This window comes from Heteronotia binoei, chromosome 8, assembly GCF_032191835.1.
Source record: "Heteronotia binoei isolate CCM8104 ecotype False Entrance Well chromosome 8, APGP_CSIRO_Hbin_v1, whole genome shotgun sequence".
In the NCBI taxonomy this organism is placed as follows: domain Eukaryota; kingdom Metazoa; phylum Chordata; class Lepidosauria; order Squamata; family Gekkonidae; genus Heteronotia; species Heteronotia binoei.
The window spans coordinates 96,811,736-96,830,260 of NC_083230.1; the positions used below are offsets into that span (position 1 = coordinate 96,811,736).

Below are 18,525 nucleotides of genomic sequence, written 5' to 3' on the forward strand. Positions count from 1 at the left end.
CAGACAATGTGACTTTATTTATTTTGTCAGGAATTGAGTGTTTCTCTCTCTTTTTCTTTGTCTTCTTCCAGGTGGTAGTATTATGCTTCGCAATTATTTTTGGCAGCTTCTCACAGACTTATGGGCCTAATTCCTCTACCACAAAGGCAGTCCTGCCAACTCAGCATTCCACACCAGAGTCATATACAGCCTCCATAGGTAAGTGAAGGTCTTCTACAGTTCTGGAGTTTCCAGTCCTGAAAGGAAAGCAAGGTAACAGCAGGGTTGGAGTCTGGATCTCCTTAATAACCAGCTTAAAGATTTCCTGGTTGTGGCTCCCCTGGTAAAGAACTTGGTTGTGCGGTGGCCTTTCCACATGAGTGGTGCAGCATTTATAAAAAGATCTCTGAGGGGGAGCAAGTTAAGGGATTTTAAGAATTGAAGCAATCCAGTTTGGGAACCTCTGGGAAGAGCAGCAGTGCTGTACCAGAGCATGGGCCTTCATAGAGAGAAGCATCTAAGTTCAGTCTCTTCTGTCACTGCCATATTTTTAAAAATCAATATGCATCGTAGGCTGGTTCCAGCCAGCTTTTTCACTCAATTATCATCCTACTCTTCCTCATACTACACACATATATGCAAGTGACATGATTCTCAGCAGGGCTTTTTGGGGTGGCCAAAAATGCCATCTTCTTCCTGGTTAGATGCAAACCGGTTTACTTTTCACAGATTCTCCAACTATTAACTCTTTATTTTCAGTTCTTATTTTTATCATGATTTTCCACTCTCTGAATCATCCAGTTCCCCCAAATTCATGTTCTTTAAAGTGTTCTGTGTTTAAATAAACAATTAATCTTGTCACACAGAATAGTTCTTTCAGCTCATTTACTCATTCATCTTTTATGTTGCCTGAGAATATAACCCACAGAATTTAATATCAATTATGGTGAATGTGAGATTTTACAAAACTAGTTGCATAGGTACTTATGTTTGACACCATTCTCCAGTATATACACACTACTGGTGTGCATGCAAGTATCTCTGAGCTGAAGAAATATTCTTTCAGCCAGATACAGATCTCAGTATTTTTTTCCAGCTATCTAAAATAGCTGAGTCCCAAATAGTCCAAAAAAATTTGGGATTTTTCAGAACCACTGGATAGCTGAAGTTAAAGGGCATTTAAAGGGATTGCACCTTTTCCAGGTGATCTTGTGACTTGAAGAAGGTGTTTAAAAGGATTGCCAGCTCTTTAAACACCTTTGGAATTCACTCATGTTAACTCACAGCTTGAAAAAGGCATTTAAAGGGACAGCATTCCCTTTAAATGCCTTTTTTGATTCCATTAAAACCAATGGAGAATGGGGGCACCTTCTTTGGGGGCATATAGAATCTGACCCCCTGGTCTAATCTTTTTGAAACATGGATAATTTTATGAGTAGAAGTACCAGCAGCTATGCTGAAAATTTTGTTCCTCTACCTAAAAAAAACAACAACCCATAGATCCCCAGATAACCCTGAATTGACTCCCCATTATATTTTATGGGGGCCATTGACTATAATGATTTCTATAGGGTATAAGGGAGCTGAAAAAATTCAGGATTTCTGAAAAATCCCAAATCTGAATAAAATGTCAGTGCTGGGATTTGGGAATTTTGGAGAATACCAATATTCAGGGGGTTCAGAATACCAATATTCAGAGAGCCAGTTTGGTGTAGTGGTTAAGTGTCTGGACTCTTATCTGGGAGAACCGGGTTTGATTCCCCACCCCTCCACTTGCACCTGCTGGCATGGTCTTGGGTCAGCCATAGCTCTGGCAGAGGTTGTCCTTGAAAGGGCAGCTGCTGTGAGAGCCCTCTCCAGCCCCACCCACCTCACAGGGTGTTTGTTGTGGGGGAGGAAGGTAAAGGAGATTGTGAGCCGCTCTGAGACTCTTAGGAGTGGAGGGCGGGATATAAATCCAATATCTTCATCATCTTCTTCTTTAATACACCAGGACCCGAAAAATACCAATTTTTTTGCACACCCCTAATACATACCAAAGGGCATTCCCACCTCATGTAATACATAAAAAAGCATTCCTGGTGCCACAATACTAATATTTCCCATCAGTGTTATTGCATTGAAGCTGATGATCAAAGGCTGATAGTGACCAACCACAACATCCATTCATTTGGCCTTGTTTGAGAGGCAGTTTGGTGTAGTGGTTAAGTATGCGGACTCTTATCTGGGAGAACCGGGTTTGATTCCCCACTCCTCCACTTGCACCTGCTGGAATGGCCTCGAGTTAGTCATAGCTATCGCAGGAGTTGTCCTTGAAAGGGCAGCTTCTGGGAGAGCTCTCTCAGCCCCACCTACCTCACAGGGTGTCTGTTGTGGGTGGGGGGGGAGAAGATATAGGAGATTGTAAGCTGCTTTCAGTCTCTGATTCAGAGAGAAGGGCATGGTATTAATCTGCAGTCTTCTTCTTCTTCTGACTTTCATCTCTTCTACCCCCCCTCCCTGCCATTTGTTTGTTTAGTGCGGTCGAGGAGCTTGTTAACTTACGAGGGGCCTCACCCACTGGAGGAACCGCATCTCTCAGATCACAGCAGCAGCTGGGACAAGCACATGGATGCCTCCCAACACTCATCTGTGTCCTTCGAATCCATCTCCAGGGCACAACATGACCACATCACAGAGATCACAATAGCCAACGAAACCCGGCTCGAGAAGTCAGTGCTGGTGGAACTGAAGCAGCACAGGTGAGCAAACAACCAAGAGGAGGAGAAAAAAAATGAGAGGTGAATTTCTAGTCCAGATGTGTTGTCTTGCTTCAGGGAAGAAGGGAGAGGAGACTGTTTTGCTCTTTTGTTAATAAGCCCTCTGCTGTAGTGAATGAGAACACAAAAATTGGGGGCTAGTGGATTGGGCTGATTTAATGTCCAGCGGCTGGGAAAATAAAAGTCCAGGGGTCCAGTAAAGACTAAACATTTATTTCAATATGAGCTTTTGTGGAAGAAAATTTTCCTTTGCTATATCTGTCTGAAGGAATGGGCTCTGACTCACGATTGGGCTCTGACTCACGAAAGCTCATATTGAAATTAATAGTCTTTAAGGCCTGCCCGTGGAGGTCAGGAAAGCTCCGGCTCTCCTGGCTTTCAGCAAACTATGCAAAACTAGACTATTCAAGAGGGCTTCTCTATGCAGGCAGTGCGGACTGCACTGTACAACATAGTTCACTGTACAACATAGTTCACAAATTACATGGATAAATAATTGAGACTGCAGCCCATACTGCTGTGTATGGCTTATTGTAAGTGGGATCCTAATTTTGTACTTCTGAATGTGTCGTGTGAATAGTTATGCTGTGCTTCAGTTCTTTCCGGTGATGCCAGACTTCTAAAATCCTAATGCATTGGTTACGGAATGTCCCATTTTGTTAATTTTTTGACTCACTCTGTGTAATCTGCCCTGAGTTGAGAAAGATGGACTATATGCAGAGCCATTTTTGTAGAAAAAGTCCAGCAGGAACTCATTTGCATATTACACCACACCCCCTGATGTTACCATTGCTTCACATAGGGCTTTTTTTGTAGGAAAAACCCAGCACAAACTCATTTGCATATTAGACTACACCCCCTGACACCAAGCCAGCCAGAACTGCGTTCCTGTGTGTTCCTGCTCAAAAAAAGTCCTGACTATACATAACATAAATAAATTTAAGGTGCCACTGGACTTTTATTTTGCTATGATGGACTAATATGGCTACCCCTTAGCAAGGAAGCCTTCCTTACCAGGAACTGTTGCAGACCCCCAGGTGTGCACCAGCCACTGCCTAGGGAAGAAACCTGAAGTTTTAAAAAATGTTATTCTGGAGGGACCATAGCTTATTGGTAAAGCTTGGCACATATGAGGGCCCAAGTTCAATCCCTGCTAAAGTCCCAGCTGAAAGGTAACAAGCCTAGGATTTTGCTATTGTGGCATGTAAGTAGGATGGGACTGTGTAAATTCCAACAGATGGTAAAAGAACAATTCCCTTCCTAATAATTCATGGCGTTGGCCTTTTTTATTGCAGTTGCACACTTTCTCGACATTTTCAGTGAGTTATCTACCATGACCCCAAGATCTCTCTCTTGTTTAGTTTCCACCAGTTTACAGCCCATCAATTTGTATTTGTAGCTGGGATTTTTGGCCTCAATGTGCATTATTTTGCACTTGGTCACGCTGAACCTCATTTGCCACATTGATGCCCACTTGTCCAGCCTTGACAGATCCCTTTGGAGTGCCTCACAATCCTCTGTGGTTCTCACCACCTTGAACAATATAGTGTCATCTGCAAACTTAGCCACTTCACTGCTTACTCCCAACTCCAACTCCTGGCCAACTCTAATGATTGACTGTACTTCTCCTTTTGCAGAGTCGGCTCAGAGCTGGATGCCAACAAAACACTGAAGTTCATTGAAATTGACAGAAGAGTTAATGCTACATCTTAAAAAGGACATGAATACGGGATCTTTCTTGTCTCTTCTTCTTCTTGCCAACCAAAGGACTGAGGAACTTGTCACTGTCAGTAAATCCAAGGCAGGAGGGGAAACATTTGTCTGACTTCCATACCAAATGGAGAGGAAGTGGCTTGGCTTTGCCGTTCTTGTTCTCTCTCCCCCCTTCTCCAATTGCTACTGTCCAAAGCCACATTCTTTAGCTTGCCTTTGTGGACTTGCACCCAGCAGGGAGCATCTAAAGGCAGCTGGGGCCAAGAAGATGTTGCTGATAGGGGTATTAGAGAAGCCAGCATAGCCTCTCATCTTGGTGCTGAATGAATACCCCAGCAATGCTCACAATGTTGTAAAAGCACATGATGTATCTCAGTTTCCTTAGAGTATGTACAAAGAGAGTGAGTTTCATAGAGGCTTTTCTGGCTGAAATGCATTCTGTGCTATTGGGGTGAGGAGTGAATTCATGATCCATTTTTATAGGGAAAGGACAGCATAAGTTGGCCAACATCTGTAATATTACTCTGAAAAAGGAGCTTAGTTTATAAACTTTGTTCCACATGGTAAAGTAGAAATATGCCTACTGGAAAAGGCATGGTTGGTTTTAGAAGAAGAATGTGACTGGTTGTAGAGAGCAGTGAAGGTGGGTAAGAAGGAACAGTTGATCAAAATTTCCAGTGGGTTGCCAGTGTAAGATTATGGGAGCACTAGCCCAGTTATCTTAGAATACTTAAACTCAGTTATATCAGAATACTTTTCATCCCAGAGTGATGTTTCTCTGAAAAACTGATATTGTGGACTCTCTTCTATGCTATTTCTGGTGTAGAAAAATGGAATGAGTTCAAATTGTCAGAAGCCCTGGTCAGTCTTGAAAGGGTCTTTGTACGCTTCCTTTAATAGAATTTGAGCTTTATGTGATTATAAATAGACCCACAGTAGCGCTGTCCTCACTTCTCCTTTAACACCGGAGTACTTTGCTAAAGAGACTAGATTACTCTGCATCTCTGCTCCTACATCCTGCAGCTATGGAAGGTAAATTCTGCAAGTTGTCTATGAGTTGGGTGAAATATTCTGGTGTGTAGATGGAGATTCTGTTCAGCATTGGCCACTGCTGTCCCCCCTTTTTAAAAATTAAAAACCATGCTACATGTATAACTCCTCTCCCTTCCACAATACACAAAGGACTAGAAGCTTGTGACTGTATTAAATAAAGTAAAGGCTGGGATTTATAGGAAATCTGGTAGATCTGCTGTCTCCCATGATTTGTAAAAGTACTGTGCAATAAACATTGGTTAATCTACAAAGAAGAAGATATTTAGTGGCTTAAAGGCTCTGGCCTACCTTTTATTTTTTCCTTTCTGTGTATGACCCTACAGAATCATCTCTGGTACTGCTGATATAACTCTGCATGGCAGAAAAGGCAAAATTCAGTCCATCTGTTGTTTGGTCTGCATGAGAATCAGGAGGGGGGGGGATCCTCCTGAATCCAAACATCTTGAAAATCCATTTGCTCTGACTTCCCCACCATCCCTCCTCTGCTCTGTTGTAAATAGTATTTATTAGTTTTCCCGCAGTTTCATCTGGCAGCCGGATCGATGAGCCAAGGCTGCAAAATCTTCCAAATGCTCTTGGTGAATTCTTGAGAAACTTCCAAACTTGTTTCTGAGTTCCTAGAATGAAGCGGAACATCAACACTGTCACTTGTTCGAGCCTTTCCCCCTTCCTGATTTTGTGTGTGTTCTGAAAGCAGGTGATGTCATGTGAAACAGGGAAGACTTTAAATACCTGTCTGCTTGGCAAGTTCCAAGCTATTGTTCGTTCGTATGAATCACACCTTCCACCTGGGACACCAGCAGCCAGTTTGAGAGGTCAGAAAATCCAGTAAATATCTGCTCCAGCTCTGGTAATGAGGGGCTGTTGGTACAGTTGCCTGTGTGGGTATTTGTTAATGTGGATATCTTCAGAGTACAACACATACTTTTTCCTCCCAACAAATAATATAGCACCTGGGCGCCTCTAACAAAATTATAGCTGTCTGCTTAGATCTTTCAAAACAAGTTCTGTTGCTTTCCGGTGTCCCCCCCCCCCCCCAGATTATTCCAAATGGTTATATATGCAAATGTCAAACTTTTAAAAGCAGTGGGGTGTCTTATTCTTTCTGTTATGCATCCTCTTAATGACTCTCTGTTTCAAAAATTGTCCTTGTCACTGATTTTATAAGTCTGTATCACACTTTTGAAACAGTTTGTGCGTGGACTTTTGAAGAAGATGGCATTATTTTAAATTCTGTATCTATGTAAATCAGCAACGAGTTCAGTGATGGTTCTGAATCTATGTTCCTAGCACATATATATGGTGGCTTTGTTTTTATTTTGTTTTGGTTTTTCGCTGTATATATGCTATAGCTCCACTCTTATTTCTCCCCCTTGCATTTGCTATTTGTTACCATATAAATTAATGTATTTCAATATGTCTGATTCTAAACCAGACTTCCTCTGATGTAATCAGTGGTTTCAATTTTAAGCCAAGCTGTAAGATTTGTTCCCTTTTTTCCCATCAGCTGCACTTAGAAACGGTATCCAATCCTTGATTATAAAGCTGGGTTTCATGTCAAATTGCAAATGTCCAATTTTTCTCTTTTTGAAATAATTCAATGTGTGTGGGCTTTGTGTGTGTGCATTTAAACCTTCAATTTTAAGGAGCAGATACTGTCTGGGCACAGTTTGACTGTCAGTCAAGTAAATGAGTAGCAATAATTGCCCCAACAGCATGGATTTCCATGATGAACTTGGGCTCTTTAATGCTAGAAGTCCATTGTAGAAGAGACATACCATAAAGCATTGTATATTTAGCATCTGTTCCCCCCCCCCCCGCCAAGGACAAAAATAGCTCATCTTTAAATTGCTAATTGGAAACTGGCCATCTTTCTTTTTAAAAATGTTTTTGAAGGTGAAACAGTAGGCCACTACTCTAGTGACTAAAAAGAAAGTAGAGTGTTTTTAAAATACATAATTGGCTTATTAATGTGGTTCTCCAGGCTCTCAGTTAGAAAAGGATCTTCCCCAACAGCTGTTATGAAGGATCTTTTTACTGCAGATGTCAAAGGTTAAACCTGAGACCACCTGTATGCAGTACAACTGAGCTGTGTCATTTTCAATTGGAGCCATTTGTGCTGAGATTTGAACTCAATTCTTCCGGATCCAAATCTAGCACTCCTTTTCTATCTCCCCAAAATATATGGAAGAGAGAGACAGAATGTTTGACAGATTTCTGTCCTGATGTCTCAGGAGAGGTGCTGTCAGCTCAGAGAAAGGACAAGGTGTTTGTGGGGGTTTTTTCCCCATTGAGAGGGTAGCCCTCTTCTCTAAATGCCCTTTTGTGATTGAGGTGATGACATCAGCAGTCAGTTGCCCAATCCTTGCCCTCTTTCCATTGGCATGTTTGAAAATCTTGACATTTCTTTCTAAAATTCTCTGAAGTGAGCCATCGTATCACCTGGTTTCATGTCCTAGGCTAGCCCGATCTCATCAGATCTTGGAGGCTAGGCAGGGTGGCCCCTGGTTAGTACTTGATAGGAGACCATCTAAAACAGGGGTGTCAAACTCATTTGTTATGAGGGCCGGATCTGACATAAATGAAACCTTGAGGGGCCGTGTTGGATTGGGCCAAGCCATGTCAGGTCGGGCCATGTGTGTACCTCTTTAAGATTAAGTAGGAGAAATATAAATTTTATAAAGAACACAGACAAACACAAATATATTTTTTAAAAAACTTAAAACATGCTTAAGACGTTAGCACTTGTTGGTCTTAAGGATGCTTTCTTTGTATTTCTCCCTTAGGATCCAGAGAACTGGACAAAGGAAGCTCTGGCTCTTTCCTTCCTTCCCCAGGGGACTGGGGAGGGGAGCCTCAGCCAATGGAGAAAATAGAGGTTTTACTCTATAGCTCCTGAGCAATTGAGCAAGCCTTGCAAAACAAGCTGTTATGCAGAAGGTATCAAGAGAGAGAGGGAGAAGGAAGCAGATGACAGCCAGTTGCTCGGGGGCCTGATAGAAGCCCTCCAGAGGCCTGATTTGGCCCCCAAACTGCATGTTTGACACCCCTGATCTAGGAAATTGAGGGCTGCTATGCAGAAAGAAGGCAATGACAAACCTCCTCTGATCATTTCTTGCCTGGAAAACTCTACTGGGTCACCATAAATCAGTGGTGACTTAAATTCACACATTTAGCAACCATATGTCAAATGCAGATATATTCAACAATATATATGCATGCATGAAGCAGATCGGTGGATAAATCATTCACAATTTCATGGGGATTTGCGAAGTTTATTTTAGCAAACAAATGGTTGGTGACTTCTAGTGTGCAGCAGAACTTAATAATTGTTCATGCTGTACAAAATATGACAATGGGATTCCTAATGAGATTACAATGTTAACAATTTTCGCAACCCCCCCCCCCCCTTTTATAATTTTGCTTCTTAATTACTAGTTCCACTGATCTGCTGCTTTTCACACCCTGGTTCCTCTCTGTCATTGTTGATGCATACACTGCAAGCTGAGAAACGTAACACACTGTCTCACTGCATATTGGGATGTTAGCAGAGACCTGAGTCTCTGCTCAGTCCTTGCTCATAACTTCACGTGTTAAGGACATAAGAGCCCTGCTGGATCAGACCATCTAGCCCAGAATACTGTCTCCCACAGTGGCCAACCAGTTCCTCTGGAGGTCCAACAACAGGGTATATGTAGTCCAGCTAGGTTAAACTCTTTCCTCTGAATCGAAGGCTTGTATTTTCATGCACTTAATCTGACCAAAGCTTGCAGGATATTTAATTATGAGCGTAGGACTGCATCTGTCCTAAGGATTGTACAGGAGTCAGAAGTGATATGCCAGGACTATCTAAATTGGCACCTTTCTATCCATACATTTCATTTATTCCGTCTGTGTAAATACATCAATATGTTTTTGTGGTTTCCATTTGAATGGATTTGTCTTGCATGAAATATGGCTATTATCTAGCTAAGCAGAAACACGAAAAAAAAAACCTCTGGAATTCCTAATATCCCTTTTGACTTCAGTCTCTTTGTTCTTTCCTTTGCAGCGTTGGTTGAGCTTTTTGTTAAACGTGACCCTTTAAAAAACAATTTATATGTAATTTTTCTATATGCATTGCTCATCTAGGTCTGTCGTCACTTGTTTGTTCACACTGTACACTGGGAGGGGGGGATTTTTGTATAGAGAACCTGTTTTCTTATATTGTTAAGCAGACGAGTCTAAAACCAAATAGCAAACTAAGTGCTTTTTTTGTATGTAGCTGAATAAAGTATGTAATGCTTTATCTGTTCCTTGCAAATAAATATTTTCCTAAAGAAAAAAATAAATAAAAACCTTGTGTCATTCTGCTACTGAGTCTTGACATCTGTTTAGCACAAATTCTTTTGCTTTTTGACAACCATTTCTTGGTTTAAACAAGAGCATGTTCCTGACTTTTTGATTGGAGATAGACAGCTGATTACCTGGCCTGGCTGTAAACTGAAAGAGAGGTCAAAAGCACTGATATCTGTTGCTGCATTGTGCATTGTAGAATACAATGGGCTGGAGTAATTGGGATTAATTTTAAAAGGATGGCCGGGCCTCACTGACATGTAGCTAAGCAGAGGTGGGGGCCAGGGCTGAGTGGAGAACATATGAACATATGAAGCTGCCTTATACTGAATCAGACCTTTGGTCCATCAAAGTCAGTCTTGTCTTCTCAGACTGGCAGCGGCTCTCCAGGGTCTCAAGCTGAGGTTTTTCACACCTATTTGCCTGGACCCTTTTTTGGAGATGCCGGGGATTGAACCTGGGACCTTCTGCTTCCCAAGCAGATGCTCTACCACTGAGCCACCGTCCCTCCCCGAGAAAACCCCGCGTCTGCTTTGCATGCAGAAGGTCCCAGGTTCAATCTCTGCATCTGCAGTTGAAAGGAACAGATTGTAGGTGATGGGGAAAACTTCCACAGGAGAGCCACTGCTAATCAGAGCAGGCAATGCCGATCTTGTTTGAGCAATGTGCTCATGTTCATGCCAATTCCACTGAGGTCAGTTGAAAGTCTCAGTTGAATGAAGCATGGAGAGTCTCTTGCCTGCACGCATTCCACATGAACTATATGCTGTGTCTTGGATTCTTAACTAGTAGAAGGCCCTACACATGCTCAGAACATCAGTCTATAGCACACAAAATGCTGTGTGTAGGAATTAAGAGGCTAAGAACCGTTTATGATCCATGACTGCACACAGCCTTACAAAGGTAATTGCTTTGTGCTTATTTATATAGCACTGTCACAGCTTTTTAACTAAAAAGATGCTGTTTCCTTAGAGATAATGCTGTCTAAAAGATAAGGGCAGATTGGGTTGCCTGTGAACAAATGTGGCTATAGGTGCTTAAACTTAGAAGCAGCTGGGACTGACGGTTAAAGGGGTTATACCAAAATCCTTGAAGGAAGTTATGGCTTTTGAGGAGGGGTTGGGGGTATATGGGGTGCTCATAATATGCATCCATCTCGATATGTTTATTATATTTCAATCCTACCTATCTTTCAATGTGATGACAGTTCCCATGATGCACTTCATTCTTTAACCAGTTCCACAGGGCTTGCAAAACCACCCCCTTTCTGCAAGTTTATAAGGAACCCTGAAAGCGACAACTAGCCATCGGAATATACCTTACTGAATGTAGCACCTTAACTTATTGTAGTTTTAAAAATTTTGGCACTGCCAGATCCAGACTTGTTCAGCTTCAACTGCATCAGACTTGTTGGGTAGGACTGCAGTTATTGTTCATAGCAGGGTAACACAAAAAGAGGGCTCACTATTCCCTTGCCATACTTACTAAGATGGAAATAAGGCCCATAACATAAAACTAAATGATTTAGGAACATGCCTGTACAAAAATTGGAGGGTGCCAAGACTCTGAGGGTCTATGTCAAGTGTCAGATGGTCTTCCTCTGAAAACTTCCTCTGAGAAGCAACTGCCAGTCTGAGCTGAGGTAATTACCTTGCTCCATTCTCCACACAAGGCCAGTTCACTGGGGTATCATTTGCAAAAGAAGTGTATTCTAGAAGACCCAGATAAGATTAAGAACCAATGCACTCGGGCACAGCAACTTTGGGGCTTGTTCTGTGTCTTTGGTTCATTTGGAACCGTCTAGATGGGGCTTCTACCTTTTGGTTCTCCAGTAGTATATATTCCTCACAACAGATTAAGCTTCAATTTTTAAATATACATCTAATTCTAAAGGGTTGGATTTTTTTTTTATGTAGTAGGGTAAATATATAGAGTAACCACCCAGGATTGCTTGAATAGCAATTCAGTATCTGTCAACGGGTGAAGCTTTTATACTTAAGACAACATCTCTTGGACTATAGGGGGGATAGGGTGGGGGGTTGAATGTGAGAGGTACAGTATGGGTGACAGCGTATGTATAATACACAGCTCAGTGTGAGAGAACAAGGATGTTTGTGAAGGTAGTTTAAATAAGGATAAGCTAGTCAAAGCTCGCCTTTAGCAGATGTGTGAGTGTATTGAATGGGGCATCTAAATAACAGCATGAGCGAGAAGTATGTGTGAGAGAGAGAAGGAGGGAAGATTGGCAAAACTGTGTAAGTGAGGCCAGTGTCTTTCTGTATATGAAGTGTATATAATGGGGTGGTTGAATAAGAATGAGTGAGGTAAGTGTAAGCAAGAGAGACTGTGTGGGATGAGATAGTAAAATAAAACTGTGAGGGGTATGTGTAATGAAGCTATGTAAGGCCTTGCTGGGTCAGACCAAGTCCCATTTAATTCCATATGCCAGTCGTACAAGCAAGACACCACTAGGAATCTCACAAATAGGGCTTGAAGGGACCATTAACCTTCTGCCCTTTTGGGGGCTGGGGGTGGAGGCCTGGCCGCGATAATCCAGGTTTTGCTGCATGTGGAGGTCTCTTTTTGCTGCCGTGGCTAGTAGGTGTTCATAGGCCTATTTCCCATACATTTCTCAAGTCTGTCAAGGCTAACTGAGCCCATCATTTCATCTTGTTGTAGTAAAGTTTCCAAGTAAATTAAGTGTTGAAAAAAAGGACATGCTAAACCCATTAAAGCTAAGAGAGTTATTGCAAGGGACAATTTTTTTAAAAAATCCAGGATCTGAATTTTGAAGTGAGATATGATTAGTAGGAATCCAGCTCCCTGTTCACCACTGTAAGATCTTCAAGAGTGCTTGTGTCTGGCTTTATCAGCCCCATTCTTATCTGTGCCATAATGGATGTGCCTTGTGCTGCCAAACCTTCACAAGGACTGGCTTGTTTTGGGGTTGGCAGTCTTTCACTAGACATCAGTTCCAGGTGTCACCACATGGGGGCAGGTTCCTATGAATCGTGGTAGATGTGCCAGGTCAAAACTTGTGAATGAGGCCTTTTTGGAACTGGGTGTTAGGAAATGGCTTCACTGATGTACATCTAAACGCATTGTTCTAGCAAAAAAAGATCAGAGAATAAAATCTCTTCAAGGACAAGATTGAATATTAGAATAAATTCTAAAAATTGGTCTGAAATTGAGTTTATTAAAGATAAATGTGGCCAGAGCAGTACTCATTTTTCTGATTACAAGCTTCCTTACTGCTCAGCTGTGAAAAAGATTCTCTTACAGCAGGGGTGTCAAACTCATTTGCTATGAGGGCTGGATCTGACATAAATGAGACCTTGTTGGGCCGGGCATGTTGGGTTGGGCCAAGCCAAGTCGGGTCAGGCCATGTGTGTACCTATTTAAGATTAGGTAGCAGAGATATCAATTTTATAAAGAACACAGACAAATATATTTTTAAAAAACTTAAAACATGCTTAAAACGTTAGCGTTCATTGGTCTTAAAGATGCTTTCTTTGTATTTCTCCCATGGGATCCAGGGAACTGGGCAAAGGAAGCTCTGGCTCTTTCCTTCCTTCCCCAGGGGACTGGGGGGTGGGGCGGGGGTGAGGAGCCTCAGCCAATAGAAGGAAGAGAAGCTTGGCTCAGCAGCTGTGCTGTGCAATTGAGAGAGCCTGGCAAAGCAAGCTATTCCTCCCCAATGGAAGAGCCTCAGCCAATGGAGAAAATAGAGGTTTTGCTCTGTAACTCCTGTGCAATTGAGCAAGCCTTGAAAAGCGAGCTGTTATTCAGAAGAAAGCAAGATATAGGGAGAGGGAAGCAGATGACAACCAGTTGCTTGGGGGCCTGGTAGGAACCCTCTGGGGGCCTGATTTGGCACCCAAACTGCATATTTGACACCCCTGTCTTAGAGGTTTCACAGGATAGGAAGCATCCAAACAAAATGAAAAGATGTTCTATTTATTTCACTGATTTACTGTCCACCTTTCTCACTGGGACGCAAGGGAGATTACACAGAGTGAGTCAGTACGATCAACAAGATGAAAGCATTCAATAACAGTGAAACAGAATTTGGACTGTTGAACCACCCAGAAGTCTAAAATTAACACAACATTAAATGATGCAATATTACATACTAGGATCCAACACACAGCAAACTATGCACTGTTAATATTTTGCTCTATATTGAAAGTAGGCCACAAAAAATGTTTTGTCACTTTGTAGAACTGTGACTTGGGATATGATACTAGTTAAGAGGTAAAGGTATTTATTTTTTAAAGCCTATTAAAAGACAGAGCTAGAAAAATGATGACCCAGTGGTATCTATTCCCTTTAAAGATTGCTAAAACTTATTTATTTATTTTTTAAAAAACACTAGAAAATGTTGGCTTTGTAATTAATTCAACACCTCCTTTGTTCTCCTATGATAGGAATGTTTTATGCAGAAGGAAAAAGGAGGCCTTTGTATTAAAACACCGTTTTTAACAGCACACCTATTGGAAAGCCATGTCTCAAAAACCATCTTGAATGTTTAAATATATCATTACCATGGCTTCTTGAACCCTTTCTTTCAAATTGTATGTCTGTGATGACAATCTATAATCCTTAATGCATCATCTGGAGTTTATTTGCTTTTTACTAAGTATGGAAGGGAGGACTGCTCCAAGAATAAAAGAATGGTTGGGGAATGTCCAGGATTTACATGCTTTGATTAAGGATCACTGCTTTACAACAAGCTCAAGACTTTAATCATCTGGATTCTCATTGGAGGCAAACATTCATAGTTTCATTATTAGAGTGTCGTCTAGGATCTGGAACACCCAAGTTTGAATCCTCACTCTGCCATGGAAATTTGCTGGGTGACTTTAGGCCACTTACACATTCTCAATTTAACCTTCCTCCCAGGGTGGCAAGGAACTTTGGTTGCTGTATAAATATAATAATAATCTTCAGAACTCGTCCTTTATATTCCTCCCACCACCTAAAATATGGTGGCAGCGCTGCTGGTGGTGGAGATATTATAGACTTCCTTGTCTAGGGAATTCTACTGGTCTCATCTGTTCTGTGCTGTATAGCGGTCAGAGTGTCAAACTAAAATCTGGGAGGTTCATGTTCAGGACAGAAATATTTTAATGAATAAAGCTTACAATTAAGAAGGATGAAGAGACCTGCCTTGGGTAGGGAATCTTGAGATGCCACAAAAGACAGCCAATTGTCAATTAATGACTCCAGCTTTATCACCATTTGGAATTTCTGTTGCCAAGATTGAAAACAGATATGTTTAAATGTTAATCTTCCTTCACATAATTAAAATTATACATTTCACATAGATGTTGGCTGTCTCATTTCTAGCGAATCAACTAGCTTATTTATTTATTTCACTGATACCTTTCTCCCCAGTGAGGCCCAAAGCAGTTTACATCATTTGCCTCACCTCCATTTTATCCTCACAAAAATCCTGCAAAATAGGTTAGGTTGAGAATATGCAAGTAGTTCAATGTCACCCAGAGAGTGTCCATGACAGAGTGGGAATTCAAAACAGGGGTGGCCGAACTGTGGCTCTTTCACACATACTGTGTGGTTCTCAAAGTCCCCAGTGCCCCATTAGCCAGCTTGGAAAAGGCATTTCTCTCTTTAAATGCATTCAAAGTTGCTTTCCTTCCACCTCTTTTTCTTCCATTCCTCATCTTCCTTCCTTCCTTCCTTCCTTCCTTCCTTCCTTCCTTCCTTCCTTCCTTCCTTCCTTCCTTCCTTCCTTCCTTCCTTCCTTCTCTCAAGCATCTGACATTCATGTCTTGTGGCTCTCAAACATCTGATGTTTATTCTATGTGGCTCTTGCATTAAGCAAGTTTGGCCACCCCTCTCCTAGGTCAACATTCTATCTACTACACCATGCTGGCTTTCTACTGATGGGAATAGCTCTGATGTTTCCCTCAGAAAGAGGGTTGTCATATAGGTCCAGTGGAATTAAATGACTGGCCTGTAACAGGCCGCTGCAGGGAGATCCCCACCAAAGTCTGACCAGATCTCATAAGGGATTAATTTGTCTCTGTCTGCCATCTTTGCAGCTGAAGGTTATTCCCAAGAGCTGGATGTTCCCTTCTACTGTGCACTAAAACCAGGCTGCTGGTATTGAGTATGTTTGCGTGTAACTTTAAAGAGATTAATGTGTAAATAAAAATGCTGTCTTAGAGGATTTAGAGCAGCCCCCCCATGCTCTTGACCTACCTGTCAAGAAGATAATTTTCTGACTGGGGAAAAAGGGAACAAGACTTGCAAGTGGCATAGACTGTATGGTAGATTTAATGCTCTAGTTTTATAAAAAGGAAATCCATTCCTTCCTCTGCCTCTTTTGTTGGTGCTTTTATGTGCGAGTGTAGGAACTCTCACTGCGATGATGTTGGGACACAAATTATGTGGAATTAAATGTTGCGGTAGAGGAAAACTTGGGCTGCTGTTTTTGGTGGCAGCATTTCTTGCCTAGAATGAGAGGATCAGTCATAATGCTAAACCTTTCTCTCTCTTTCCTGCAAGCATTCAGCAGCCATAACATTGCTGTCAACATTTGGTTCTATTATTACAGTAAAATGGACGTAAATGTTGTTACCCCGATAGAGTTATTAAATATTGCCTTTGATCTTAAGTTGGGGAATTTAGCAACAAAGGCAGAGTTTAGCAAGAGGTGGGGTGAAAATGGGACCTGTTATTTCCCCCTCCCCCATGAGATCCCAAACAGTTTACAATATTGATACATATAATGACAATACAATAGCAAAAATAATACAAACAGAAAGTAACCAGCTGTAACTTGAGCTGCTCTTGAATCCAATGGTGTAGCTCATTCAAGGTCAGGAGCCAGAAACCTTGATAATTTGAAGTTGGAGAGCATGTTTCAAACTATTCTATGTGGTGTAAAGGTTAGAGCATCTGACTAGGACCTGGGAATCCCAGGGATGAACCCTTACTCTGCCATAGTAACTTACCTTAGGCCAGTCACATGCTCTCAGCCTAACCTACCTCACAGGGTTGTTGTGAGGATACAGTGGAGAAGATGAGAATGATGTAAGCCACTTGGGGAGAAACACAGAGTATAAATAAAATAAGCAAAATTTCAGGGAGTTTGAAATACTGTGAATAGTTTACTTTATTGGAAGTTGGCTTTTTAATTTAATTTATATTTGGCAATTTGATTAATCATTTGCTTTACATTTGGTTGTAAGCTGCTCTCAATAGCCCTTCCTTGATAGTAGATGCAGAGCAGGCAAAGCCAAACACTATTTAACACAGTACATAATTAACCTGTGGTCTTCAGTGGTGACAGCTGGTAACTTTCAGGGAGGCTTTAAAAATACTCAAAAAGATTAATTCATAATTGGGCATTCAGTTAGTATTAGCCATGATAACTCAATAGAACCTTCATGTTTGAAGGCAGCAGTAAGGGGGAGATTTGGCATTGGTGCCCTATCATGTGTCTTCCAGGGCCACCATGACAAACAGGATGGTTGTCTAGAAGAACTAATGGTCTTACCAGTGAGGCTCTTGTATTCCATTTGGATGAAAGGACAGGGGACAAATGTTTTAATAAGGTACTTATATTACATAAATTAACACATTTGCTGTGTGTGGAGGTGATGTGTGAACTCCAAAACATTTGTTACCATCTCTCTAGTTTCATCAGCTCCATTCCCTACATGTTCTTTCTGCTGTTGACAGAAGCTACTCTTTTAGATTTTCAAAGCCTGATTTTTGAATGGGGAAGCAGCCACTAGAGAAAATAATGTCAGGAGGGTTTTTTGGGGAAGCTATTTAACTTTTTTAGACCTCTGAGCTCCCTCTTTTATATCTTAATATAATATTAACTGGTCACCCCAGGAAATTCTTAGGATGTGTTTGCATTCAATCAGAATATGCCATATGGAGGAGTGGGACCATCTGTTTGTAGATGGAGGGGATCTCTCTCTCTCCCTGTCTTGCTTAAAATTCAAAGACTGATCATGCAATTCCTTGTGTCTTCATGTGTCTTCAGCCTGCAGGGATGTTGCTTGAGGTGGTGAATACATGCCTTCCCAAGGTGCTGTTGATGCTGGAGGGTAGCTAAGTGAGTCAGAAGCCTTTGACATGGCAACTCATACCAGGGTCCACAATCTTCAGCTGTGCTTCCTATCCCTGCCTTATTGTTGTTCAGTTGCACAGTCGACTCTGACTCTTTGCGAACCCATGGACAAAGTCACGCCAGGCCCTCCTGTCTTCCACTATCCTCCGAAGTCTGCTCAAATTCGTGTTAGTTACATCAGTAACTGTCCAGCCATATCTTTTGCCTTCCCCTTCCTCTTTTGCCTTCTGTCTATTCCAGCATCAGGGTCTTCTCCAGTGAGTGCTCCCTTCTCATTTGGTGGCCAAAGTATTTGAGCTTCGGCTTCAGCATCTGACCTTCCAGGGAACAGTCAGGGTTGATTTCCCTTAGGACTGACTGATTTGATCTTGCAGTCCAAGGGACTCTCGAGATTCTTCTCCCTGCCTTAGTCCCAGAGTAAATTCTGAATTTGTTCTTCAAAGGCTGCCCATACTATTTCCACTGATATTTCTAATTTGTGTATGGCTTTTCTTTTTTTTAAAGTACATCACCTACCTGTACAATACTGAGGGGTTTAAAACCGTATGCCTCTTTCCTCCACCGCCCCCCAGCCCA

General features: G+C 41.7%; 1 protein-coding gene across 1 annotated transcript in view; it reads left to right on the plus strand.

Annotated features, from left to right (window-relative positions):
• The window catches only part of CREB3L2 (cAMP responsive element binding protein 3 like 2), a 119,989-nt gene extending 110,130 nt beyond the window's left edge, over positions 1-9,859 (plus strand). Inside the window, exons 10-12 of the mRNA XM_060245689.1 lie at positions 72-198; positions 2,498-2,720; positions 4,376-9,859. Coding sequence (XP_060101672.1) covers positions 72-198; positions 2,498-2,720; positions 4,376-4,451 — 426 coding nt within the window. The 3' untranslated portion in view covers positions 4,452-9,859. The remainder of the gene's footprint in view (positions 1-71; positions 199-2,497; positions 2,721-4,375) is intronic.
• The last annotated feature ends 8,666 nt before the right edge of the window (positions 9,860-18,525 follow it).